Source organism: Corvus hawaiiensis, chromosome 6, assembly GCF_020740725.1.
Source record: "Corvus hawaiiensis isolate bCorHaw1 chromosome 6, bCorHaw1.pri.cur, whole genome shotgun sequence".
Lineage (NCBI taxonomy): Eukaryota > Metazoa > Chordata > Aves > Passeriformes > Corvidae > Corvus > Corvus hawaiiensis.
In genome coordinates this window covers 46,619,844-46,646,927 of record NC_063218.1, presented here as the reverse complement: position 1 = coordinate 46,646,927, position 27,084 = coordinate 46,619,844, and the positions used below count along the sequence as shown (strand labels likewise).

Sequence of the window (27,084 nt, the reverse complement as noted above, 5' to 3'; positions counted from 1 at the left end):
CTGTCAGCCCAAACAGATGCCCCCAGCACTCATTCACCACACTTACCCAAAAGGCTCTACACCATAAAAAAAGCACTTGTCCTTAGTCTGTAAAGACCACCTTAAAGGCTCAACAGAAGAAATTTCTGCAGAGAAACAGATTTTGCTTGATTGGTTTTTTTCCTGCACACTTTATACAGCAGTGCCGTGCATAATGCTGTTAAGAATGAGCGAGTAAACATGGCCTTAAGAGCTCTATCCTCCAAATCATACAGTCATCCTGTGTGAATATTTACAGTAACAAAGAAAACAAAGAAGCCTCCCACTCTTCTTCAAACCTTGCCTGGAAGCTCTGCTGAGTTAAATACATAATAATACAAAACCAACAAAATCACTAACAACGCAAAAAATTGGGTCAGTCCAACTGCTGAAGGTTTAGGTTTGCTGCATCTCCTTGGCCTAAACCTGTAACTCAGTTTGAGAGTTGAAAGCAAAGTTGTTCGAGTTTTGACACAGTAATTCAGTAAATAAAACAAAAAACCCTAGTTCAATTAAAGACTCTGTTAGTGGATAAATTATGGCCACACTACAGACAACTACACTACCTGCTCCATTTAATTGCAAAACCTACATGGACTATTAGAATAGCCCTTTTGAGGGGACTGTGTAACAACAGGTACTTTAGTTTTCACAGACAAAATGAAGGGTGAAAAAGTAACAAAAAGCGTTATTTTCTAGCATAAATCACTGAGATTTTTGTTCATTCAATTTGACTGACACAGGGTAAGGTTAACTAAATAGAAGAGATCTTAATTCCACTTGTAACTAACATGAAAGACATAGATTCAAAGAACATCAAAACTAAAGAAAATACATTAAAAAAAAACCAAGGGAAAAAATCCCACATAACCAAAACAAAAAAACAAACAAACCCCAAACACTACAAAACCAAAGCAATCTGAGACCTAGGAGCAGGAGGAGAAGGATTACTGAAAATCAAGCCATGTAAAAATTTCAGACACCACCCTTTTAGGGTGTGAGATTAACCAAGCCCAAAGTTGATACCAGTTAACATCAGAGGACTTCAGTTCCACTTCACACTATGGACCTTGGTCAAATCCTCAGTTTACATGTGCTGCAGAAGTCCACAGACCTACATGGACTTAAATAATCACCTGCAATTCCCAGTGAAAAGGGACACCATGCAGTGGTGATTGTTTCTCTGAGTGTCTTCAGTAGCTTGACAACAGTCAGTACTTTCTGTTTGCTATCACCTGTATTTTCTTTTAAACTGCAAGCCAGAAATTATTTTTCTTTCTAGATTTCTGACAAAATCTGACTTTCCTCAGCTTGGGACTGGTCACTCTGTCACCTATAACTGTTTAAAGGAAACCTAAATAGGAAGTATTTAAATAAAATAAAGGGGGAAGACTGAGCCTCTATCGAATAGCTTCACCACTTCAGATATATCCACCTGGAAGTTATTACAGGGTTTTATTTCTAGCTTTAGTCTTCCAGAAGATTCAGAAATATTTTTCCCTACAGGGCTTTAGAAGGGACTGAACATAAACACCAATGCATCATCATCTTCCTTTCTGCCCACTTCAGGAGCTTCACTCTCTGAGATTATCCCAAATATATCTCAGTCTCTCAGCCATTTGTTGCTGGGTGATCAACTATATAGGTACAGAAACACTGCCAGGTGCTGCAGCACCTCTTTTTTTAATCTGTTTATCTGTACTTTCCTTTCCACAGTGTGTTCTTCTACACCTTCACTGTTTTTGTAACACGATTGAAAGGACTGGACCAGTTTTTTTCCCCTATTTAAAATACATAGGCTGTGCAAAAAATATGCAAGTTAGGGGGAAAGAATGAAGATTGACAGATTTCATGCATGACTTTGGTACATAAGTTTTTATTTATTATCTTTAATTATTTTTTTCTTTAACAGTGAATTCTCATATCAGCATTTGTCATAAATCAAAAAAAATGTGATCTGAGTAGGAAAGAATACAGTTGTGCTCAGCATTCAGGTAAACAACAGTCATATCATATGAAGTTACTTTGCCAGTAAGAAAAAACAGAGGATCCTGGGCTAATAATTCAATTCCCACTTCAGTCCCCTCATGCAAGGGGTTCAGTACAATGTCTTTCCAGGGGACCGCACCCCAGTGGAAACAAGGAAACAGAATCCACATCAGCAGTAAGCAACATCTCTTGGTACCAGTCTGATCCATTTTATTAATTGTATTACTTTCTGCAGATTGTCATTTCTACTGTCTAAAAAGCCATTCACTGAGGCCCACAGGTGAAATGCAATTATCTACTCAGAATGTGATTTCAAAACAATAAATCGATCACAACTATTCACGTACCTGATGGAGGAATGGGAGCTCAGAGCACCTGATGTGATCCCAGCTGACAAGGTGGCCTCTCTGCAACCAGCAAACTGGGACCTGCAAAACAAGAGCCCATGGGTCAGAAGTTACATGTCTTTTACAAAATACAAGGAAAACAACTCTTAACTGTGCCTTTGGAAGCACAAAAGAGACCCCCCCCCCCCCCCTCATTAACTATGCTAAAACCACTGGACTGAAACCTAACAGAGAAAAACCTGGCAAGGTGTGAGTTTTCATTAGTGTGACTGTAAAGGGATGGTGAAACCCACAGCTTGGCTCATGAAGCTGTCAGAATGACAACACCCACCGATGGCAGCAGGAGCAGAGCAAGGGGGAGACATCACATTCTTGAGCTGGTGGGATCATGTTCTTCACTCTCAATGGGATTTAAGCTCCTTTCTCCCATGGGCACTTGTGAACATCCCACACAGCATGTTTCCACTTAGGCCCATATTCAAGCACTTCATTAGAACAGGGCAGCATTATCAGCTTCTTTGCATAATCTGAATGCCATTAAACACTGGATCAGATACGAGCACTTCATCCCATTAAACACTGGATCAGATATGAGCATTTCATGGACTTGAGACTCAAAAAAGACATATACAGAAATCCTACACATCCAGAATATATAATGTATAAATCCAATTCTGGGGAGGCGGGAAGTTTTGAAAAACAGAAATACAAGAGCCTTAGAAGAAAAATTAAAAATCAGCTTTCTAAAATCAAAATGTTTTCATAAAACACAGAGCATTAGAATCTCTTTATGACATAATATTTTGGATTTTAAGAAAGTTATACTTCTGAACTTTTTGTATAACCACAAAAGCTAATTTTTCATTTATAGTCTTAAAAGAATGCTGAGCTCTCCACAAAATCTCATGCACACAGAAATTGAAAAGGTTTTATTAAACTTAGTAAACTAAACTTAAAAAAAAAAACAAACCTAAAAAACCTCTATCAGTAGAACAGCAAAAGGTGTAATTAGTGGCACCACACTGTACAAAAGAATGAAGTAACTGCACATAGCACTGGACAAGACAAGGCAGATGGAAAATTAAACCTCCATCCTAGGTCAGGTCATTACCCACATGATGCCCTGCATTAAAACTTAACTTCACAGAATCTCAGGCTGGTTGAAGTTGGCAGGGAGCCCTGGAGGACACCTGATCCAACTGTCTGGTTCACACAGAGGCACTCAGAGCCAGTTGCCCAGAATTGTATCAGACAGCTTTTAAAGATCTCCAACCACAAGGCTGCACAACCTCTCTGGGCAGCCTGTGCCAGCACTCAGTCACCCTCACAGCAAGAGTATTTTCCTGATATTCAGACAGAACTTCCTCTGTTTCAGTCTGTGCTTCTGTTCCTGTCACTGGGCACCACTGAAAAGAGCCTCCCTCCAATCTTCTTTGTACCCTCCCTTCAGCTATTTGTATGTATTGATAAGATTCCCCGAGTCTTCTCCTCTAGAAGTTGAATAGTCCCAGCTCCTTCCTCTCAGCCCTTCTCAATTACTCATCTTTGTGGCACTTCACTTCCATCATGATAAGACTCACATACAAATGTACACTGCTTCTCAACTGCACATGAAATCTTGTCAGAGCCCACAGGACACTTGGCAAGTGCAGATATTAGATCCCTTCCTAATGCAAAGTGCCTGGGAATCAACACTCCGACAGCTTGCTACCAGCAGCAAAAAAGTGACATGGTGACACTTTCCTTGCTCCAGGAGCCCCGAGAACTGGAGAAGAAATGATGTGCAATGGCTCTACTCAAGTTTCTCACCCCCCATCACCCCAATTATGGACTAGTCGAAAGGCTTTGAAGGGAAGGCTTTTAAGGGAAGAATGTTTTAAGCAGAATAACAAGTGTTTTTATGCCAATGCAATGACTTCCATAGTTATTAAGGCAGAATTAGTATACTTGGGAGTGAGAGAAACCATCAGCAATGGACAATTAAGAGTACAGATTAATCCTCAAAGACAAGGTACTTAAAGACCTAATAGCCTGACTGAAACCAGTGAGATCAGAGAGAGATTTAACTCTTTCAAAGGGCCTACAAGGCCTTTAATGCTTATTTTCCCAGTAGGCTTTCCCTGCCTTCGGTTCAAAGTCATCCAAAGGGTCAACTTCAAACACCTGTTTCAAATAAAGAGGATGACAGTGGAGAATTCAACCAGACAGACTCCACAGGAACAAACACAGATGTTCAACACTCCTGTCTGCTACTTCATGAGTTAAAAAAAAAAAAAAACAAACCTGCATTATCTAATTACTGAATAAATGAAATAGATTAATTAGGTTGGACAGTCAGAAGAAATAAGGCCATTCCTTCCCATTTAAGCACACACTCAGTACAGGAGACGCACCGAGAAGGGAAAAAATATCTATTGCAGAAATTAAACATTTCAAGTACAGCACTAGAAGATCTTTCAGGAAATAAGTGATTCTATATGGGGAAGGAAACTATGAACTACTGATTGCATCAGTGTGTCCTTACCCACTTCTGAACACTTCTGCTGCCTAGAACAGCATTACTGCGTCAGGCATGGAGCCTGAAGTGCCACGCAAGGTACAAAATCTGCTCCCCCTCATAGTATCTTTTATCCAAATTGCATCTATAGCACAGAAACAGATTATTCACAACTGGGAAAATGCATCCAAACTCTGTTTCCCAGCAGCTTTTAAGAGAGAGGACTATAGAAGGGAAGCATGAATGGAGATCGTCTAGGGAGAATGCTGTGTAGTAAAAAGGACCTCACTGGGACAAATGTGTCTTTATTTTTGTTTCCAGCTTATTAGAACAAACAGAATCCCATGTTTGTTCCAGTTTCAAATGGCAAAAGCAACAAAACCAGCAAAAATTTGAGTAAAATTAAAGGTGGAGGAATCTTTTCTATAATATTTCTGCTTTGTTTCCAAGCCAAGAAAGTGCTTGTATGTCTTCTGTATCCCTTGATCTAGTTGGATTTATAATCTTAGAGAGAGAATTTGATTGACCTAGTGAACTCTCTTTAAAGATCACCACTACTTTAACTCCTTTGCTGTAAATCCTTCCGCATTTTAGCACAGAGATCTACATATAAAGGTAAAACTGACGAGGCACATAGCCCAGAAATAAATTCTGAACTTTTGCCTGAAGCAGAGGAGAAGCTCTATTGTCCACCTAATGAAACATATCTATAGGAAACATTACTAAAATCTAAAATTTAATTATAAAATTAAATTAAATCAATAGACTCTAAATAATTATTAAAATCTAAAATAGATTTCTTCCCTTTTCCCTTCCCTTCTGTTTTCATTTTTCTTTTTGTTTTATTAATTTATTTTCTCACATCTGCCAGAAAACTAGATAATAAGCAATGTCAGCATCCATTTTGTTGAAAATTTCTAAAACCATACTGACCCCATCAAAATATTGACTGCAGAGTTCTTCTTTTAACTTTTCCATTTAACTTTCAAATGATAAAAAATTTGAGGTCTCTTTGTTGTCATAATGCAGAAGCTCTGCTAGCCCAAGACTGCGGCTGTTGATTGTTCACTGAGGTTAACTCACATTATTGCAGAGAACAAGCTCAAGGCCAGTGCAACTTCAGGCTTACTTGACATCAATCACACTGTGACTTTTCAAACTCCTGCTACAGAAGCTCCCTTTAACAAAAAATTAAGCTTCTTTGCCTGTGATTATGTATTCAGCCTAACTAGTCCCAGTTAAAGCAAGAGGGATGTAAGGTCAAAAAAATGTTTCTGTCACCTTCCTTGCTTGGTGTTTGTTTAAATTCTGCCTGTCCTGGAAGGAGGAAAGTGCTGTTAATGTTTTGATAGATTAAATGAGAGTTTGTATTCAATAGCACTGCATTCAATACTTTCTTTAATCAAGTAAAATAATATCCTAGGAATATATATAGTGGATTTTTTGTATGAAAGTTCCAATAGCATTCTTAAAAATGCATACCCAGTGCTGACACTGAAACATATCCAATCATCTTAGAATCATAAATAATTACTTTTAAAGCCTCGTACAAAGGCAAATTCCTTGCTCTTCTGCAGCCACTCCAACTGTTGTAGGGAGCTCAGTTTCCAGGGGGAAGAAAAGAAGTATCACAAATGCAAACCAGAAATCTGAAGGGCAGTAGCATTATGGCCAAGGTTAAACAGATTAGATTAAATAAATTATATTTTCATCATGCCCTAAGTGCAACTAACAGGGCACTCTGTGTCCTGAGAGGGGAGACATCTCTAGCTCAAGACCTCCCTGCCTTGGTACACAAGGTTCAGCCCTGGCTGAAATTCGGGCTTAAGAGTAGGCCTGAGTCAGCTGATGGGACTCCAGGACTCCAGGCAACTGAAAGGAGTGGGGAAGTCTCCAAATGCAGATTAGAAAACACCTGAACACCAGCCATGTGAGCCACAGTCCTTGCCCTTGCAGCTGGAGAGAAGCTCTAATGAGCATAACCTTCACAGGTAGGTCTCACCTGAGAGTGTGTTTTTAAACAACGAGGATCACATCACACAGACACATCTGACGCAGCAGCCAGTCATTACCTCTTCATCTCCCCTGATGTGTGAGACACCTTACCAAAAGAAGGTTTGTCAGAAAACTTTTTTTTTTAATACTGGCACACTGAAGGCTCTATTTCACTAGGACCCAAAATCAGTACATTTACCAGCTCTTTCTGAAACATTTCCTTACAGCATTATTAATTGGATTGTTTTCATCTCAAGGGAGAAATGATTGGCAAAATGCTTTACCACCAATAAAGAATCACTAATTCTGACATTTATGTGGAAAAAGTGACTATCAAAAGAGTCATTCTGGCATAAGAATTTGATGGCTCATAAACAACACACCACCCCACCCCTGCCATGTCCGTGGAAGAGCCCTGATGGTGCTGTCTGCTGCCTTAAGACAGCATCATCTATAATGCCTACTACCAAAAGGCAGCTTAAAGTCTGGGGTATCAAAAGTCAATTGAATCTGGAATTTCTCAATGTATGCCATCCTGTAGCTGATTTTTGCCTTCTCTATATATCCTCATCTCACTATTTGCAGAGATCCTCAGGGACCACATTTCTCTGCTCTGCATCTCCTGAAGCACCAGAGCAGAAAGAGAAAAGGACTGAATTTTCTTTCTTTCTTTCCCTTGACAGAAATACCTCTGCTCCTGACAGGCTGCATGGTAGCAGAATGCTGCAATCTACTATTTGATAAGAAAAGGCAGAAATGATGAGCTTCACAGCCTCCCAAATCCAACACAGACATCTAAATATGTTATCCCTTGCACTGCATATTAGCTTGGCACAGAAATTTTTTGTGTCAATGCTGTATACAGATTATTCACAAGTAAATAAGATTACAGCCAAGGCTGGGAAAGCTCATTCCCCAAATAATAAATTCCAGCAGCTCAAACAGAGATCACTACCATGGGGAATAGGACAGTACTGATTGACAAGAAGTCACCCAGCTTCACCCTCGAGCAACTCATGTAGCTGAGGTATTCCAGAGAATAAATCCATCTGATCTTCTCATATTTCCTCATCAGATATAATTTAGTAACAAGTATGCCTAAACTGTCCAGAAGCCAGCATAGTCCTGAGGAAAACAAAACCTTACATCAGGCTTCTGAAGGCTGCAGGACCAGATACAGAAACGAACCTGCAAGGAAGTGAGGATATCACTCCCACCCTCAGAGACCCAGCAGACTTCAGAAAAATGACAAGGGCCTTTTGCAATATATTTCAACTTCAACATATGAAATCAGAAAGATTGTAAAATGTCAAGGCAATTCAATCTTTTGCTTTTGCTTACAAAGAGCAAGCCATTTATCTAAAGCACACTTGAGGGGCTTTGATCTTATCTGATTCTTAGAAGACATTTAAAATAGCAGGACAAGGAAGGTGAATTCTGTGCTCCAGGATATGACTTCAGACCTCTGAGAACAGGGACAGTTATACAGGTGAGAACAAGGAGGAAATTAGTGTAGGATCACACCTGCCCTCCTCCCTAGCTTCCACTGACAAACAAACTATTGTGGTTCATCCCTAACCACAGCAGCAGCAAGGACAAAATTACCAGGAATTCACTGACTGTCAGTCCCACAATAGTCTGCACTGCTGCTGGCAGCAGGAGTTTTCAGGGAATTCCTCAGCTACGCAGCACTGAAATGGAAGAGTTGTGATGCTTTCTGCTTGTACCTGGGGACACCTTTCTGGTTGGGCTCTGCTCAGCAAGATTGGTGATCAAGACTTCATCCTGTCCCAGCTATGCCTGCTTCAGGTGGGCTTTCTTTGCTCTGGGACTAGACAGAAGCATTTAAAACACAGAAAATTTCAACCTATGGTTGAACACACATTTTTCACCGCTGTACAGTACCATGCCAGAGATGAACACGTTCTTTCCTGTGAAGATACACAACACTCACAATCACTGAGGTAAATTCAAGTAAAGAAGGTTTTGTCATTTGCCTGGCTTTCATAAAGTTTTTTCCAGTTTCGGGCTGGAATTTCAGGTGTTTAAAAAAAAAAAAAAAAAAAAAAAAGAGGGAAAAAAAATCCCTGCCAAGAACAACCAAAGCTCTGGTAAGTGAGATATTCATCTCAGGAATAACTCCTTTATTTGCTATGGAGCTGCAATGAAGCTCAAGCTCTTGGGCCTTGCCTTGTTCTCACAAACTTGTGCCTGGCCCTCTACCTTCACTGACCCGAACTCAACATTCCAGCCTGATCTTAGACCTGCCTCATCTCCAAGCTCTGGATCACTGCCCTTTGGGCCATGGACACTGCTGGGCCACTTCAGGCAATGACACAACCTTGTCAGTATATTCAAGTTTTCTAAGCCTTAAAAGCTCCTTGAGGGAGAGGGGAAAAGAAAAAAAGCCTCCTCCATCCCAGCTCTAACTATAAGCTGTCATACAACCTTAGACAAGTACAAAAAGCTTTCAGCATAAGTCTAACATGCAGCCATGCATACTGCAAGATGATCCCTTTTCATTCGAGCTGTTCTGTGGCAGTATTTTCCAATGCTTTCTTCTTTGCCACAAAGTAAAGCATTGAAAATTCTGCAACAAATCCACTGCAGTTAAATTGCCCACTTACCTTTCTCTATTATCTAATTTGCATTAATTACATTCAGCTTAATTGAAGCAATTATTTAGTTAGTACAAACTGGTGGTCATGAACGTACTCCTGTTGAAACATTTTGGGTTGCACACAGACCAATTACCTGCTGAATTGCACAGCACCTGATCACAAAGTGATTCAAAGTTGAACAGAAAACCCTCTAGATGGTACACGGCTTTTGTTTTCAAAAAGCTGTGATGCCAGAGGAATGAAACTAAGAGGGTTGACAAATACAGCTTTGAAACACCTACCCTTCCATTAAATGAGTTTAACTTATTTAGAAATCAATAAATTATTCCCCATCTCTCCCACCAACAATAATATGTGACTGCTACTAATATGTAAGGGACAGGATGAGAACCTCACTTCACAGAGAGCTGAGTGCTCATGCATATACAGCACTTTAATAAGTAAACAACTAGATGGCATACACAAAAGACAGGTGGAAGAAGGCTGGCCTACATGTCTTTCTTGAACTTAAGACACATCAGGTACTTGCCTAAGGATGCTTCACTGAAGTTAATGAATTTTGTTTGGGAATTATCTTAATTAATGCCTCTAAATATACTTTCCTCCCACTTTATAAAGACAACTATGCCTGGGAAGTTTATGGAGACAGACAATTTAAAAACACCCCCTTGAAAAACAGCTACCTCATGTGAAGGACAAAGACAACAATGAAGAGCTGAGACTTTATCTGGCTGGAATTCAGATTGCCAGGAAAAAGAATGGCCACTCTTAGGGGACTGCACAGGACTGCTCAAAAAAAATGTAAAAACGTACTTCAAACGTGAAGGTCCCCATGGAAAGGTCAAGATATTTATCAAAATCCTCTGCTGACCTCCAAAGAATTTATATCCAGATCACAAGACACAGCCTTAACCTATTTACGAGTAGAACAAATCCACATGTGATGCTGATGCTCCTACCACCCTCCCACAAGGATGGATCATAGCACACAACATGCAGAGCTGCTACAGGCCTCCCGAGTGACTTGAGAAATCAACGGCAAATATACCTAGACCTCATTTTTAAGAGGGCTGCAAGTCAGCTGAGGATGAGGTGAGAAGGGACTGACAAAGTTTAAAAGACCAATTCATGCTTCTTGCTCTGCAAAGCAGCTGCTCACACCTCACGGGTAACTTTTCCTTAGCACTGAGTGTTCGCTCTCTGGCAGCACTTGGTCATTTTTCACCACACACCAAAGTCCCAGCCCAATACCAAAGGGCTGCCTCGCCTTCCTTTTCTCCTCTTCCCCTTAATTGAAAGGATTTCCAGGAATTAGCAGGCCTCCACATGTTTGTTTTAAACAGCAGCTTCTTTACATTCCCACTAAAAATACAGAAATCTATGAAGCCTAAGCGCCATTCTGCACAGAGGGTGCTGAAAAATTAAAATCCTTTTCTTCATTGGAATGAGCCCAAAATATTGTCATGCCAACTGTGGTTCTAAAGATGCAGGCAAGATAAGTTAAACAACAATCTACTGGAGCATAACACTTTAACAAACTGCAGATATATCCAACCCCCAGATAATTGACTAACAAATCAATGACAATCAGAGAAATGAAGGCCAGAATAAGGAAATTTCTTCTCACTTCCTATCACCTTCACCAGCACATCTTCTAATGATCTCAGCATTTCATTTTACATGATGCTAAAAAAAGGGAAGGCAGGCAATTCAAAATTTATGAGGAGCCAAGGGAACCTACTGAGTGCCACCTTTCCTGTTTCATTCCTCATGCCACTGGCATAAACTGGGTTCACAGTCTCCCTCACTTAACAGCCCTATGTATCTTGCATTCATCTGTCTCCCTGTCTGCTAGATTTTAATACCATTTACCAATATTAATTTCTTCTCAGCTGCCTTTCTCCCTCCAGGGTTCTCTGTACAGCCCTAAGGGAACTCAGGAAAATACATTTTCTACCATTTATTCCCAGGTCCTCAGGGCAAGGCACTACACTCATCCTTCCTCAGGCTGAAGAGGACCAGGTGGGACACTTTCCACAACAGGCTAAAAAGGCTGCTGTACAAACTTGGATGCTGACAGAAGTGACTTGCTGGTACCACCAGAGGCTCAGGAGCACAAAATGAAAGGGTAGTCAAAGCCAAGTTTTTTTTTCTGTACAGGAGAGCTGTACACAGGAATGAGACCAGAAGTTGGGGTTTAAGATATAATGACAGTATAGAAATGCAAAAGTGCTTTTTCCTGGCAGGTATTTGTTTCTCATTTCCTGGGTTTTCTGTATATGTTCTACAGCATTTAAATCTAGCTGCTGGAGCCTCAAAAGCACAAAGGTACCTAATACAATATTCCAACCAAGTTCCTGTAAGAAATGCCTCAAAGCCATTCGACTGAAGGAAGAAGCAGAAACATTTACCATCAGGTGGCCTTCTCAGCTACAAAAATTTGCATCACAAGCGTCAGCACTCTAGTGCTACTTGCAAAAGCTAAGTCTGCCAGAGCTGAAAATAATATTCAGTAGCAATAAAAACTACTGGCTGTGGCTCGTAGTGAAGGAAAACTTTTTGGATAACAATTTCAAACAATTTCAAAAGGGTTGAGATACCAATTTCTGTATGGAACCAGTCAAGACTCAGTGTTGGTTAACAGCCAAGAGGCTCTGAGGAGGCCCATCTTTTACAGAGATTTCAACCTCCTGTCCGTAAAAGCAGAGAAGAAAAAAAACGGTAGCAAAACTGAACTGAAAGGTAAGGTGCCAAAGCAAAACTGAAGCTCAAGAGAGGTGACAATGTGATTTTCTGACATAGCCAGGACTTGTGATGCTCTGCTAGGTGGAATATACAGAAGGTTACAGAAAAATGTGGACAGATGAAGCAGCATATAAAAGCCTAAGGAGAGCAGTACACGAAACTTGTTCTGAGCCACTTTCTGACCCAGAGGCTAACCTAGACTGGGGTTCTGTTCCCTATGACAAGAGAAAGTGAGGAAAGATACAGCATGTCCTAGATAATATTTATTCACAATGCAATATTTAGAAAATCTTGTTTCCTCAAATAGAAAAAAAGAAACTGAACAGCAAGACAAAGTTGTTCAGGTTCTATTTCAGCTTCAACATTCTTGTCAACCTGTCCAGTATACAAAAGTTTACTGTCAGCTCTTTCCTGCTACAAGTACTTCCCTGACTGCTCACAGGCCTGCTTGCCAGCACCAGAGATACTTCCCACATTTTTCTTCTCTCTTACACTCTTTCAAATACTCATTCCAGCAACAGATATCAAAATGATAAGGACAGCAGAACAGAACAACAGTTTACTCTTATCAAATGAAGGGAACAAGGTAGCCTTGGAGAACTAGATAAGGCCGACAAAACAAAAGTCATGCAAAACACAAGCAGGATGCCAGCTCAGCTCTGCAAGGCTAACACAGTAAAAGTTATGCAAAACAATGATATTGTGGTTACTCAAAAGTGGAGGTCGAGGGACAACCTCCTAAAAAGGACACCAGACACTGAAGACAGACCCCAAAGAACCATATAGGGATTTCTGATAAGAGGTGTGACTATGTAGAATAAAGTAATGCCGACACATCAAGTAAGCGGGGAGAGCTAATGAATGTGTAATCAGTGTGTACGATAAAAGCTCTGCTTCCCCGACGCTCGGTGCACTCGAGCCTCCGAGTGACCAGCGCTGCTGCAGTGAGGAATGCCTGCTTTCTAACACTCAAAACTGTGTTAGAAAGTTTCTGTCGGGCCGATTTCGGTATCATTTTTGGCAACTCCCAGTGGGACACTCTGCCTGATCTCCCACGGATCCGAGGGATCTCTGGATCTTCACGCCAGCACCGGGACTTTCCTGGAGAAGACCACAGATCCCCGGACCAGTCTGGGACACGGGTAAGATCCTATTTGATAATAAGGCATTCCTTTGGGAATTCTGCCCATATAAGACGTGTAGCTCTTCCAGTGCACTGGGTGGGTTATTTGATACTCCAGAATTCAGTATTTGACTGGTTTTATCGATTCATAATTGTTTTGTATTTGCATTTGTGTCTGTATCTGTATTGTATCATTTTGGGTCTAGTACTCAGAGATGGGTAGTGGACAATCTAAAAGGGGCATTTTGAAAAAATCCCCACTTGGTTGCATTTTGCAACATTGGAAAAAGATTGGGGGTCCCCCTGGGGGAACAGCAACCAGGGAGAATTTAATTAAGTGTTGTAATCAGCGGTGGCCGTTGTACAAACTAGACTCTGGAGAAAAGTGGCCACAAAATGGAACCTTGAATTATAATACACTGTTAAAGTTAATGTTGTTTTTAAGACAGGAACAGAAATGGGATGAGATTATGTATGCTGACATGTTTTTCACTTTACGGAATCATCCGGAATGGCAGAAAGATTGTGGCTTGAATCCAGCCACCTCAGACCCTTTTGTGCTGGCTCTTGAAAAGGACAATCAAGGAAAATGGTTAAAACATTGTTGTTCTATGTGCAGCACAGGACAAACTTGTTCTAAACATCTCCCCAGTATGAAGAATGATTTAGATGTTATGGTCAGTCCTAACTGCAGGCTGGACGGGGGAACAGAAAATCAGGCTGCTGAGACTGATATTATGAGGGAATTAACATGTAAAGACGTGGATTTAGCAGGTCTAAAAGAGAAGATAGAGAGGCCAGGGAGATTGTATCAAAGAGCAGAGGAGAAGACAGAAGAGACAGAGAGGATGTATCAAGGAGCAGAGGGTTTTAGTCCAACTGCAGAGAGAACTAGAGCTGAACACAGAGATGTGAGAGCAGCTGCCTTCCATGAGGCAGTCGGTATGGATGGTCCAATTACAGTAAAAGTTCCATTTTCAATAATGGACCTTAATAATTGGAAGTTGATTGCTGGCACCTACCGAGATGACCCAGACAAAATGGCAAAAGCATTTGAAATGATGATAAAAATCCAGGATCCGGACTGGAAGGATATAGATACTATGTTAGAAATGCTGTTTGACAGTACAGAAAGAGAGATGGTTGTTAAAACCAGTAGGAGGTTTGTGGAAGAACAAATTTTGACAGGTAACTTGTCAGGTACCTTGGACATTAATTTTCCCACTGTGGATCCAAAGTGGGACCCTAATGTGCCCATGTTTAGAGAGAGATTAAATAGATACCAACAATGGATACTATATGGAATTAGAAATGCCATACCAAAGGTTATCCATATGTCAAAATTATTTGAAATTAAGCAGGATGGTAAGGAATCACCTACCGAATTTTTAAATCGCCTGAAAGAAACAGCTCGAAAATATACTAATCTTGATCCTGAAACAGAGGAAGGAAAAACTCAATTAGCCCCCATATTTGTGGGGCAATCCTCAGATGATATTAGAAGGAAATTACAACAGGCTCAGGGACAAGACCAGTATGATTTAGGGAAGCTGTTAGATGTTGCTTGGGGAGTTTATCAGAATAGAGAAAGCCAGCAAGAAATAACTAAACAAAAAGTAGTTGGAGTTAATGAAGGAATTTCCAGAGGAATGGTGCCCCCGGGGAAAGGAAGGGGACAAGGATGCAGACAACCTACCTCAAACCCCCCCAGGAGACTTGGTATTAATCAATGTGCATACTGTAAGAAAGACAGGCATTGGGAAAGGGATTGTTTGCAGTTGCAACACATGAGCTCCCCTCCCGTGGCTGTCACTGATGATGACTGAGGGGGACCAGAGGATTCTGCCCCAGCAGAACCTCTGGTTACAGCTAAGCTGGGGAAGAAGAAGGTAAATGGGAAGGTAGAATTTTTTGTAGATACAGGAGCTAGTTACTTAGTGCTAAATACAGTCAGAGGAAACTTGAGTAATGTTTCTGTAACAATTGTTGGTGCAACGGGGAATCGCAAAACTCGGCCATTTTTCAAGCCCATTCATTTTAAATTAGGAAAACAGTGGATGACTCACCAGTTTTTGCATCCACCCAATTCACCAAAGCCTCTCCTTGGGAGAGATTTATTGGAAAAACTAAATGCTGAGATTAAATTTAATAATGGCAAAATACAGGTTATTATTCCAGAACCTAATTATGTGGAAGCCTCTATTTTTGCATTACAGTATCCAAAATGGGATCCATCTGCCAGTATCACTTGAGGATGCAGTGATTCTGATAGTCTGGGCTGGAGAGGTACCCAGGAGATCCAAAAAAGCAGAGCCTGTAAGAACTAAATTGAAATCTGGAGCAGGACTGGTAAGGCAAAAGCAATACCTTTTGAAAATAGAAAGTCATAAGGGGTTATTACCCCTTGTGGAAAAATTTATAAAATATGGCCTATTGAAGGAATGTGAATCCAGATTTAATACCCCTATTTTGCCAGTTAAGAATGTAAACTGAAGGAAAGGCTTACCAGCTGGTACAGGACCTTAGTGCCATAAAAAAGATAGTAGAAAATACACACCCAGTAGCAGCAAATCCTTATACCTTACTAACAACCTTGAGTGAAAAATTTAAATGGTTTATGGTATCAGATTTGAAAGATGCCTTTTTCTGTATCCCTTTGAGTACTGAGAGTCAAGAGCTATTTGCTTTTGAATGGGAAAATCCAACAGAGAGAGAAGTCGTCAACTGATTTGGATGGCTCTACCACAGGGGTTTAAAATTAGCCCCACCATATCTAGAAATCAATGGGCAAAAGAACTGGAGGACAGGAAAATCAGAACCCTATTGAAGTCTTGTTACAGTATGCAGATGACATTCTGACAGCCACTGAAACTAAACTGCAACGCTGGGATCAGACTGTGGCATTGTTGAATTTTCTGGGACTAAGTGGATACAGAGGATCCAAAGACAAAGCACGAATGTTCCAGACCACAGCAACCTGCCTGGGATTTGAAATTCTCCAAGGACAAAGGAGGCTGGGACAGGAATGAAGAGAAGCAATTTGCCAACTCCCACTGCCACGAATGGTAAGAAAATTATGTACATTTCTTGGGATGGTGGGATGGTGTCTCCTGTGGCTCAGCAGTTATGGGCTGCTAGTAAAGCCATTGTATGAGCTGTTGAAGACAGCTGAGAAGGACTTTATAGTCTGGACTGATGATTCATGGGCTGCCTTTTTACAACTTAAGCAAGCCCTTATGCAGGCCCTGCTTTGGGGCTCCCAGACCCCATGTGCCTGTTTGAACTATTTATCTATGAAAGACAAAACATAGCACTGGGAGTACTGTCGCAGTTCCCTGGGGAGAAGAGGAGGGCTGTAGCCTACTTTTCAGAGCAACTAAATGTCAGCCAAGGCTGGTCTAGTTGTCTGAGGGCAGTAGCAGCTACTGTTATCCTGATCCAGGAAGCGTGAAAACTGACTTTGGGACAAAGCATTGTCATTTTTGTACCACACATGGTGCAGTTGGTACTCAAGCAAAAAGGGGGCTACTGGCTCTCTCCCAGCCAGATGCTAAAGTACCAGGTGGTCTTGCTGGAGCGGGACAATGTGACAATCAAAACAACTTCTATCATTAATCCTGATGTGTTCTTATCTGCCCAACAAGTAGAAGGAACCCCAGAGCATGACTATGCTTTGCTTTGTTTGCTTACAAACTATAGAGGAAGCATATTCCAGCAGACCTGACTTACGAGACAGACCCTTGGAAAGTCCTGATTGAGAGTTGTTTACTGATGGGAGCAGCTTTGTCCAAAATGGAAAATGACTATCTGGATATGCAGTGACGACACACCATGAGGTAACTGAATCAGGGGCGCTCCCCTCCAATGTGTAATTGCACTCACTTGAGCTTTGGAAGTGAGTACAGGAAAATGAGTTAACATTTAGACTGATTCAAAATACACTTTCGGAGTGGTGCATGCATGCAGGGCCATCTGGCAAGAAAGAGACCTTTTGACATCTAAAGGCACATTGATCAAAGGTGGAAAGCAAATCTTGGACTTACTCAAAACTATCCAGAAACCAGCAGAAGTTGCTATTACGCACTACAGTGCACATCAAGCAGGTAAGACCAAACTGGAATTGGGGAATTGTTTAGCTGATAAGGCTGCCAAAGAGGCTGCAGAAAAAGGCATGTTTGAAAACATATCTTTAATACCCCTGCCAGAAATACCTCTCCCAGTAGAAAAAAACAGAGTATAGTGCTAGGGACTGTCAATTAATTGAAACCTGAGAAGCAAAATTTGATGCACAAAGCTGGGCAGTTACTCCAACCAGGCAAGTAGTGGTCCCAGAACCGATCTTGAGTGAAATAGTGGATTGTGAACATAAAGGCACTCAGAGGAGTACTGAAAAACTTTTGAAACATTTGCAAAAATCTGTAATTGGGTTTAAAATGGCTCAGATTGTACAGTCAAGAATACAACAATGTACAGTCTGTAAAAGAAACAACCCTACCACAGTTAAAAACTAGTGCTAGGAGCCATGAAATTTGGAAATGTTCTGGGTGAATACTGGCAGATTAATTTCACTGAATTACCCAGAAAAGGGGGGTATTAACACCTCCTAGTTCTGGTGGATAACTTTTCTGGATGGCCAGAAGCCTTCCCCTGTCACACCAATCAGGCTAAGGAAGTGACTAAAATACTGTTGCATCAGGTAATACCTAGATTCAGGGTACCTTTGGGAATGTCATCAGCCAGTGGTTCCCACTTTAATGCAAAAGTGGTACAAGAGGTTAGAAAAGCCTTGGGAATAGCATGAGATCTTCATACTCCTTGTAGACCCCAAGCCAGTAGCAAAGTAGACTGAGAGAATCATACAAATTGCGATTCGGTAAAATATTGGTCAGGAAACCTCCATGACATGGGTCCAAGCCTTATCTGTTGCTGTACTTCAAGTTAGAATTCAGCCATGGGACACCAGCAAAATAAGCCTCTATGAGTTGCTATATGGTCAACCCTACCACTTACCACACATTCCAGGAGACACACACCTAAAAGGAGGGGTCGACTTGAATAATTACCTCATTTCTCTTCTTAAAACTTCATGGGATTTACAGCAAGCAGTGGTCATCTCCAGACTGATGCGATTGGACACACCAGCACACGAGTTCCAACCAGGAGACTGGGTCTGCTCGAAAGACTGGGGAACATCTCTGCTCCAGTTAAGTGGAGGGGACCTTTCCAAGTACTACTGACAACTTTAACTGCATTCAAACTGGGCAGAGTAAAATCATGGATACATTTTTCCAGAACTAAAAGGGCCAAATCCCCTCAGGTAATCAAACAAACCAAGATGCTTGTTTTGCTATCAAGGCTGTAGAGTGTCTACAGATATCCAGGAACTTTGAAGACAAACTCAGATTTTTACAGCTCCAGATGACGCCTCCTGGGGATCTGAAGGAATCTGGACCAAACTTAATGCATGGTTACCCAGCTGGACTTGGTTAAAACATCTCTTGATAGCTGTCACCATAATAACTGCTATGTGTGTTTTAGTTTGCATGATGATTCAGTGTTATAGCTGTTGTAATGCCTTATGCTATAAGCTGAATATAGATATTACTACACTAGTTCCCAAAAGGAACTTAGTCGCAAGAAAAGGGGGGACCTGATAAAGACAGTAGAACAGAATAACATTCTACTCCTATCAAATAAAGGGAAGTAGATGAGGCTGACAGAACAGAAGTCAAGAAGACACCAAAGAACCATATGAGGACTTCTGATAAGGAGTGTGACTATGTAAAATAAAATAATCTATATATATATATCCAAAAAAAAGGGATAGCTACTGAATATGCAATCACTGTGCATGATAAAATCTCTGCTTACCCAACACTTGGGACACTCAATTAATTAGAGGAAGGATTCTCTGAGTGATAACGTTCTGCAATAAGATGCCTGTTTTCTAAACTCAAAACTGTGTGAGAAAGTTTCTATCTGGCCAATTTCAGTATCTAAGCTCCAACTGGCCTTGCATAAGGAGCAAGGTGTTTCACAAGGCCAGCTCTGCAGGGCGTTCAGCACACCACCAGGATGCCATGCAATAACCACTTAAACTGCTGTGGTAAAACACTTGGGTCTAGTTTGAATAGAAAGGGGGGGAAACTGCCAAGTTCCTAAGTAGGGCTCTAATAATAAGAAAATTGAAAATTTAACCTCAGCAAAGGTGCAGATTACAATCCTAGACTATAATGTTACAAACAGTGCTAAAATACTGTGTATCTTCGAAGTAGAAGTCACTTGAACATTTAACAGCAATTGAAGAGCAGCAAGCCCTACTTTGCTAGAAAAGAATAACGTCTTTAATTGAGCTTTTAAAAAGTGACCAGGACTTTACAAGGGTAGATTCCTAGCATTACTTGACTTGGAGACCGTTTAAATAACTTCATGTTATACATCATTAAGCTGAAACATTCAAAACCAAGGTAGAGAACAAAGCACATCAAGATTAAGTGATCTGCCCAAGGTCACCTGAAAATTTTTCTGAGAGGCAAGCAGAGAAACTAATTTTTGACAAATCTCAATGACCTGACCAGAAAAACAGCCTTTCCTCTAACTTTTTATCTTAGAGTCATCATATGCAGGTGCAAATATTTATGTAAAGGCTATGCTCATCCCTGAAAAGAAGTGCAAGCAGGTATCTCCTGAGTTACCCAAGCAAACTATGTACTATAGCAAAAATTGGGTGTATGCAAATCAGAAATGAGTCCGTTTAGTGCTCAGGGTGTGCTCTGTCACTAAAACAGAATGCTGTCTTGGGTGGAATAAATGTCCCCATCATATTTATAATGAAGCTAATCAATTTGGGGATTGTAAAATAACCCCGTCCAGAATCTTGATGAAACACATGACATGACTTCCAAGGACTCTATTGTTAAAGACGCTTTTTAACTGGAATTTCAATAATTAATCATGTTTTGGGGTAGTTTTATTTCTGTGTGGCTTACCCTTTGATGATCTAATTTACATTCATAATGATCTGCTCCCTTGTGGATTAATTGCTTGTGTTATTTTCTCTATTAATCAGATGTCAACATTTGCATTACAGATGACTGTTTGCATTATTTTCACACTACTAAATCTGGCAGCATGGTACTAATGATAAATACTTTCCTCAGTTCTAGACGTGAGACAGTGAGTCTCAGTCCTTTAAAACAAAGGCATTATTAGGATCTTACCACTCTTCTGAAGTAGCCTGGTCCTTCTGTGGTATTAGCCACATATATTTATTATGTCTAAGAATTCTTTGTTTTTTTCTGCAAACTATAAGTGCAGTAATATTTAGTTCACCCATTGCTGTCAAACAAGCCCTGAGCAAAGGGCAGAGGGTTATGAATCTGAGGCCATCATAGACTTTTTTCCTAGATCCCTCTCTACCTTTAAAAGAGTTTCACACTTTCCAGCTACTCACCGCAACTCCTTCCTGGGTGTTCCCCACAGTGTTGCCTGAAGAGCTCATTTTTGTCAAAACTGGATACTTACACTTAGGAATAATAAATTATCAGTGCTAGTATAAAACAACACAAATCACTGTCCTGAGCTAGGCAACCTCATTGTGCCTGGAGGAGATAAGGAAGTGCTCACTCACACTGCTCTGTCCCTGGGCCAGCGAGGCAGCAACCTTTGCCAGGTGGCTGTGCACTGCCACCTCCTTTCCAAAGGAACACACCTGGACCCTGCAGGGTGCACCTCTGCTCCCAGACGGTGGCACTGCATTCAGCCCTGATGACTTGCTCATGATTCTCTCCCCAGATGTGACTCAGACACACAGGCCAACAGGGGGAGGAGGAAGAGCCTGGCTACCGCCAGTGCCCAAACTTTGCTGCTGCATCCTCACTTATCTGTAAGGAATTGGGAACAATAGTAGCTCCAGCGATGCTCTGCCTGGGCTGCTACTCTGACACAGAGGTTTGGGCATGGTAGGGTTGTTCTTTGCACAGGAACAACAGAGCACTTCACAAGCCCAAACCACTCTCACATACAAGAACAGTCAAGGCCAAACTACATCAGATTATTAAGAGAAATTGTTTCTATACAGAAGCATCCCTGGCCCATCTGGGTCAGCAGTTTCAATAACAGACTGGCTATCCTCCGAGTAAAGTTTTGCTAAGCTCTGCCAGTTCCCACTTTTACAGAGGCAGAGAACAACTTGGACATGCAAAATCGTTAAATAAGTAAAATGCTAGCATCAGGAGCATAAACAAATGGTGCATCACAAGCAAACAAGGTGGTAGCCACACTTTATACAGCACAAGATAAAATTCCCAGCAGATCTGTCACACACATCTGAAACCCTTCATCTGAGGGCTCCCTCTTCTCCTTTAACCAGCACTACAACTGCTGCCTTGAAATCTGTCACATAAGAAGCAGTCCTGTGTTTGCCACAGAGGTTTCCAAGCTATTTCTTTAATTCTGGGATGGTTAACATTTCCTCCTTGTGACTCCAGTCAGACAGGAAGACATAAAGACCGCCTCTGCCCATTGCTATACAGGAACTTTTTCCCTACCCCACCAAAAAAAAAAAAAGGATCCATTCTCCCTTGTAACACTCCACACTGCACAAGCAGGACTGTCAGTTGTGGAGTTCAAGAATAAGTGACTTTTGAGGAGGTGCCTGGTACCTGCACAGCAACACTGACAGGCTGTCTTACAAGGAAAGACAAATTGAAGGAAATGTATTACATCTTAAAGTGATTAAGCCCTTTCTAACACGTGTTTGATTCCCTATTCAGCTCCTTCCCTAGGGCCACAACACAATCTATTCCATTCCCAAACAGCATTATTTTTTTCTGCAGACATAAGGAGGGCTGCTCATAGTGTAAAGTACTTTTTAGGTAAGTAAATGTCTCAAGGTGGTCCTCAGTAAGAATAGCTTCAAATCAACCTGGTCAGCATAAGGCATCTGCAGCAAGACATGAAGTATTAAAGTACTGGCCAATAGAAGCTCAACTAGGCAATAACTGGGAATGTTACTTCAATAACCCATTTATGGAATGCCCTCATTTTCCAGCCCATGAATATAGTCCCTCCCTTGAATTCATGGTCTGGTTAGTAAAGCTCAGCAGATCTATTCATTTTGGACACAAATAATACCTTTGTATCTGCTGGCAGATGTTGTGCAGAAAGCTGCACATTTCACAGCATAAAGCTTTCCATAGATATTTCATTCCTTGTAGCATATTGTTGGAATTATGTCATTCCTGTATTGTATCAGTTCTTCACCATCTTTTCATACCCTTTCAATTACACCTTTGGTCTTGCATCATATTCCTGGGGTCATTAAGTACCTGAATTGTAAATATTCCTATTCTCTGCCACAAGAGGACAGAGAGGAAATTGTGCAAGGCAGGTCAGAGTAGCCTCATCTAACAAGAAATGAAAGCCTGGACTTTGCGTGCAGCTCTGAAGCTTGTGCTACTGAGCTGCCATAATGACATATTACATCCCATTAATCTGCAATTAAACACTGACAGAGACTGTCAATCTAATACCCTATCCATTCAGCAGAACTAAATGTACCATTTCTGTCCCCAACACCGTTCCTATGACTAAAACTTTTCAAAATAAAGTTAAATGTGAGATGTAATGGAGTGAGGAAGAGCCCAAATTCTGAATTAAGCAGGAGTGAGATTACCATGTTTATAGCCTCACCACATCTGTGACTGTAAAGCCTGAGACAACAAAATGGCTCTGCAGGAATATGTGCAAGCACAGAAATAATCTGCTAACACCTATAGCAAACTCGTAGTTTGTTCTCACAAATCCCCCTGGGACAACCAACTTTTTGCTATCTATATGTGCTCACTGCCTCTGAGAGACACAGTCCTCCTCAGTGCTGGAAGTGCTCCTTGGTATCCATTACACCTGCCCCCAAAGCACACCACATTCCCCCATGGTTCACCTTACTCAGCTTGGCAGAACTATCAAGGTCAAAACTCTACCACACACGCACAGCTGAGAGACAGGAGCGCTTGAACATCACTGCAGGCTTTAGATGAGCCACAAGCTAGAGGACAGCACAGTCCGGGGGATGGAACACAGGCTGAGACTCCCTGTCTCCTCTGTTGAAACTGCAGAAAGACATCCCCTTTACACACTGTAGTGCCACTGAGTTATTGTCCAGTGGTTGCTGCTGTCACTCTGCTGGTGGGAGTACTTGTGCAAGCGCTGCCAGTAAAACCCATCAGGACAGATCAACCCAAAAGCTGCAAACTGTTTACAATAAACCAGTAGATTCAGCCTCCCGCAGACTGCCCTGCTGTCAGATCTCTGTGGGATCGTCACCAGCTCTGAAAAGCACTGATGGGGAGTGACATCCTAGCTGACACAGCTGGAGCCAGAAGGGGACATCTGGTAAGAGCTGGAGACCTCATTCCAGGAAAACATGCCAGTCAGGGGGAAAAGAAGGCGGTTCCCAAGTGCTGTTATGAGTGGAAACTTTATCAACACAACTGCTGTCTTAAATGACACCATGAGGCTGTGAGCTCTCCCGGACTGTGGGGCTGCTCCAGGGCTGAACTCAGACACAGCATCCAAACTAGTTCTCTATGTCCCCTGCAGCCAGAGCAGACACACTTCAACTGAGCATGACTTATCCACCCTAAAAAAGGCATATGAAATAGCTGGAGTGAAGCACTTTCTGGCCTAGATGCTTTAATTTCAGACAGCTGGAGATAGATGAGATGAATGCCACTTTGATGGACTGAGCCCTGCCATGATGGGATCCAGCACTCAGGGCTGCAGCAGAGTATGTACATCCACTGGGTGACTTTAGGTTTCCTTCCCAAACACATTAGAACACTCAGTTCAATTTCAGTGCTACTCAACAATTTATATAGCTCTTTATGTTTTGAAAGCATTAAGGAATTTTAAAATTCCAAACCAAATAAAGAATCACAAACACACAAATGACCTCAACGTTCTTCACGATGTGCCAATCCTGCAGCATTAAAAAGCACAGCAGCCACTCCAGAAGAGCATGAGGACCCCTAAACGCTGGGTTTGAGACTGCTCCTGCCCTTCCTGCTCTCACATAACTGGTAACTCTCAGTTCCCATCCACACCCAGATGAGAACTCAGTAGTAATTGTTTCTTGTGACAGGACTGTCACTTTGCCAATGGCACGAACGCTGCTACAGACAAAATTAACCCCAGTAAATGAGATTGCTGATTACACTTGGTTATCTGAACAGCTATATTCTTTCTCTTTTTTAACCAGCTACAAATCTTAGTTTTTGCTGGGTTTGGTTTGGTTTTTCTTTTAATCTCAGTATTCACAAAACAAATATATAAGCTAGGTGTTTAGGGCTTGCAAAAGCACCTGCAATACTTGGCAAGCAAATTTTCATACACTTGGGGTGCTTGCAATTGTCTGGTCACTTCAAGTCAGTTCAGCAGAGTTCAGCATCCATGAAACTGCTGACAACTAAGGAACGACCAGACATGCCATGCTGCCAGTCATGGGCATCTCAGCCATTGGGCATCCAAACTTAGAAGCAATTCACGAGTCTGAGTCAGGGAGCTGATGTTTGGGGAGTGAATGCAGTATAGCAAATAAACCAGTACTTTGTCATTGAGAAAACAGAGAAACATCCAGAAAATAAAGACCCAGCCTACAATGACCCTAATGTATAGCTTACAAACAAAATCAAAAGTCACCCAATTCATAGCACAATCCATACTGTAAGCTTTAGCAACAAGGACACAGCCAAATAAACATTTCCAGAATTAGCACACTGTGTTGAGTGCATATTTGCAAAATCAATATAATTCACCAAGAAAAAAATGCCCATTTGGATGTGGATCATGTACATGGCTACTTTCTCCTGCCTGCAGGGCCATAGCTGGCAGGCACGGTAGGAAGTACAGAGAACATGATTCATGTGATGATGTAACAGCATTGCCAGCTCTCACAAAAAATTCACTGATCACAGCATTTAGCACTTGCAGGACATTGCAAGAGTCCTTGATGTAAATTGAGCAGGTCCTCCAGCTCTATTATTTTTAGGTCTGCTAATTTAAGCAGAGTTCTATGTAGGACCCTGAGGCAAAATGCTCCCTAACCATCTGATTTGGAGATTTTTTTTCTCCACCAGGGACTTGCAAAGGTATTTTCCTCCATCTTAAGACAAAGCTGTGCCCACCACATTCAAGCTCTGTCATTTCTTGTTCTTCAGCTTCTGTAATCTTCTCCGTTTTCCTCCAGCATTATTTTTTATTCTGCATACCAAAGAGCCATACAGGACAAAAAATGCAAAGGCTGTAGAGGAAAAACTCATGAGGAACGTGGGTGGTGATTACTTTAGCTGTGAAAGAGGAACAATGGAGGAGTCAGTGTCTCAGCACACAGGAAAGTGTATGAAGGCGAATGCATTTGTATGTGCCCTCACAACTACATTGTGGACCTCCCACTCCTGCAACACAGCATAAAGGTCAAAAGAGATATTAAATTCAAGATATATAGTCTTCTGAGAAATTTTCTTTTTTTTTTCTTTTTTTTTTTAAGAAACCTCATGATTTAGTTTGACCTCTTGAGATCAGCGACATTTTATGGAACCCAACTCCTGTCTCCAAGTAACCAAGGGCAGCTTCTACTCCCTTCATATCAAAGACAACATCCTACCAAAATATCGGGTTGAGAGACGCATCCCTTCTGACTGCAACTAAGCCAGAAAGCTCCTCCGTCCTAATTGCAAGTGAAAAAGACCACAAGTCTTCCCTCTGCATCCAGCACAAGACCCCTGCAGGAAATGCAATGTCTGCACATACAGGGTAGAATACCGTAAGGAAAGCTGAGCAGATTCAGACATTGTCGAAGTACTTTGTATCAGTGGTGAGGAGGAGAAGGCGGAAGAAGCAGGCTGCTTTCATTAAAAACCCTCTTAGGATGCTGGACACCCAAGCAGGTGGAGATGTGAAGCCAGCACTGAGCCTTAAGCTGCTGCATTGGTCATTTAAATGAGGCAGCTCAGCTGCAGCTCACAGCTGCAGTGCACAGCACTGTTCAAGTGCAAGGTCTGCTTAGTTTGACTTTAAACCTCCTGCTCGCTGTGCTGGGTTAGCCTTGGCTAAGAACTAAACGCCCTGCCAGGCTCTCACTCACTCTCTCCTCTCAGCAGGATATGGAGAAATTAGTAAGAATAGGAATGAGAAAGCTTGTGGGTTGAGATATAGACAGGAAGATTGCTTATCAATTACTGTTGCAGGCAAAGCAGGCAAAACAGACATGACCTGATGAAAATTACTTATTGCCAAGTAAAACAGATGCAGGTAAAGAGAAACAAAACCACAAACATTAAAATACCTCCTTTCCTCTTCCCTCTCCCAGGCTCAACTTCACTGCTTTTCTCAAGACTCCACCCCCCACCCCAAGCAGCATAGGGGTTGGGGGCTATGGTCATAGAATCATAGAATGATTTGGGTGAGAAGGGGACTTAAAAGATCATCTAGCCCAACATCCTGCAATGAGCAAGGACATCTTCAACTAGCCCTGTTCAACCAGACCCTGATTGCATGTTTCCAGAAATTGCCCAGAGTGGTGGGCATCCACCATCTCTCTGGACAACTTCTTCCAATGTTTTACCACCCTCATCACAAAAAAGCCTTTTCCTTGTATCTAGTCTGCATCTATCTTCTTTCAGTTTAAAACCATTTGCCCCGTCCTATTCGGGTAATGTAATCCTGCAATAATAATAGTAATAATAAAAA

General features: G+C 41.5%; 2 protein-coding genes across 5 annotated transcripts in view; one reads left to right on the top strand and one right to left on the bottom strand.

The window, feature by feature from the left end:
• Positions 1–27,084, bottom strand: part of TSPAN4 (tetraspanin 4) — a 436,626-nt gene that overhangs the window by 271,646 nt on the left and 137,896 nt on the right. For 3 of the 4 annotated variants that reach the window (XM_048305953.1, XM_048305952.1, XM_048305950.1), the window contains one exon: positions 2,355–2,435. The gene's annotated coding sequence lies outside the window, so the exon portion shown is untranslated. Of the gene's footprint in view, positions 1–2,354; positions 2,436–14,716; positions 14,736–27,084 lie in introns of those variants that run through there. The other variant, XM_048305951.1, reaches the window with a different exon arrangement.
• On the top strand, positions 13,348–18,370 carry LOC125327046. Its single transcript, XM_048305946.1, has 2 exons — positions 13,348–16,400; positions 17,035–18,370. Exon 1 carries the CDS (start codon positions 13,551–13,553, stop codon positions 15,159–15,161), a length of 1,611 nt encoding a protein of 536 aa, XP_048161903.1. The 5' UTR covers positions 13,348–13,550; the 3' UTR covers positions 15,162–16,400; positions 17,035–18,370.

Excerpts from the sequence above, each read along its gene's own strand:
- LOC125327046 (XM_048305946.1), top strand. The coding sequence starts at position 13,551 with ATGGGTAGTGGACAATCTAAAAGGGGCATTTTGAAAAAATCCCCACTT.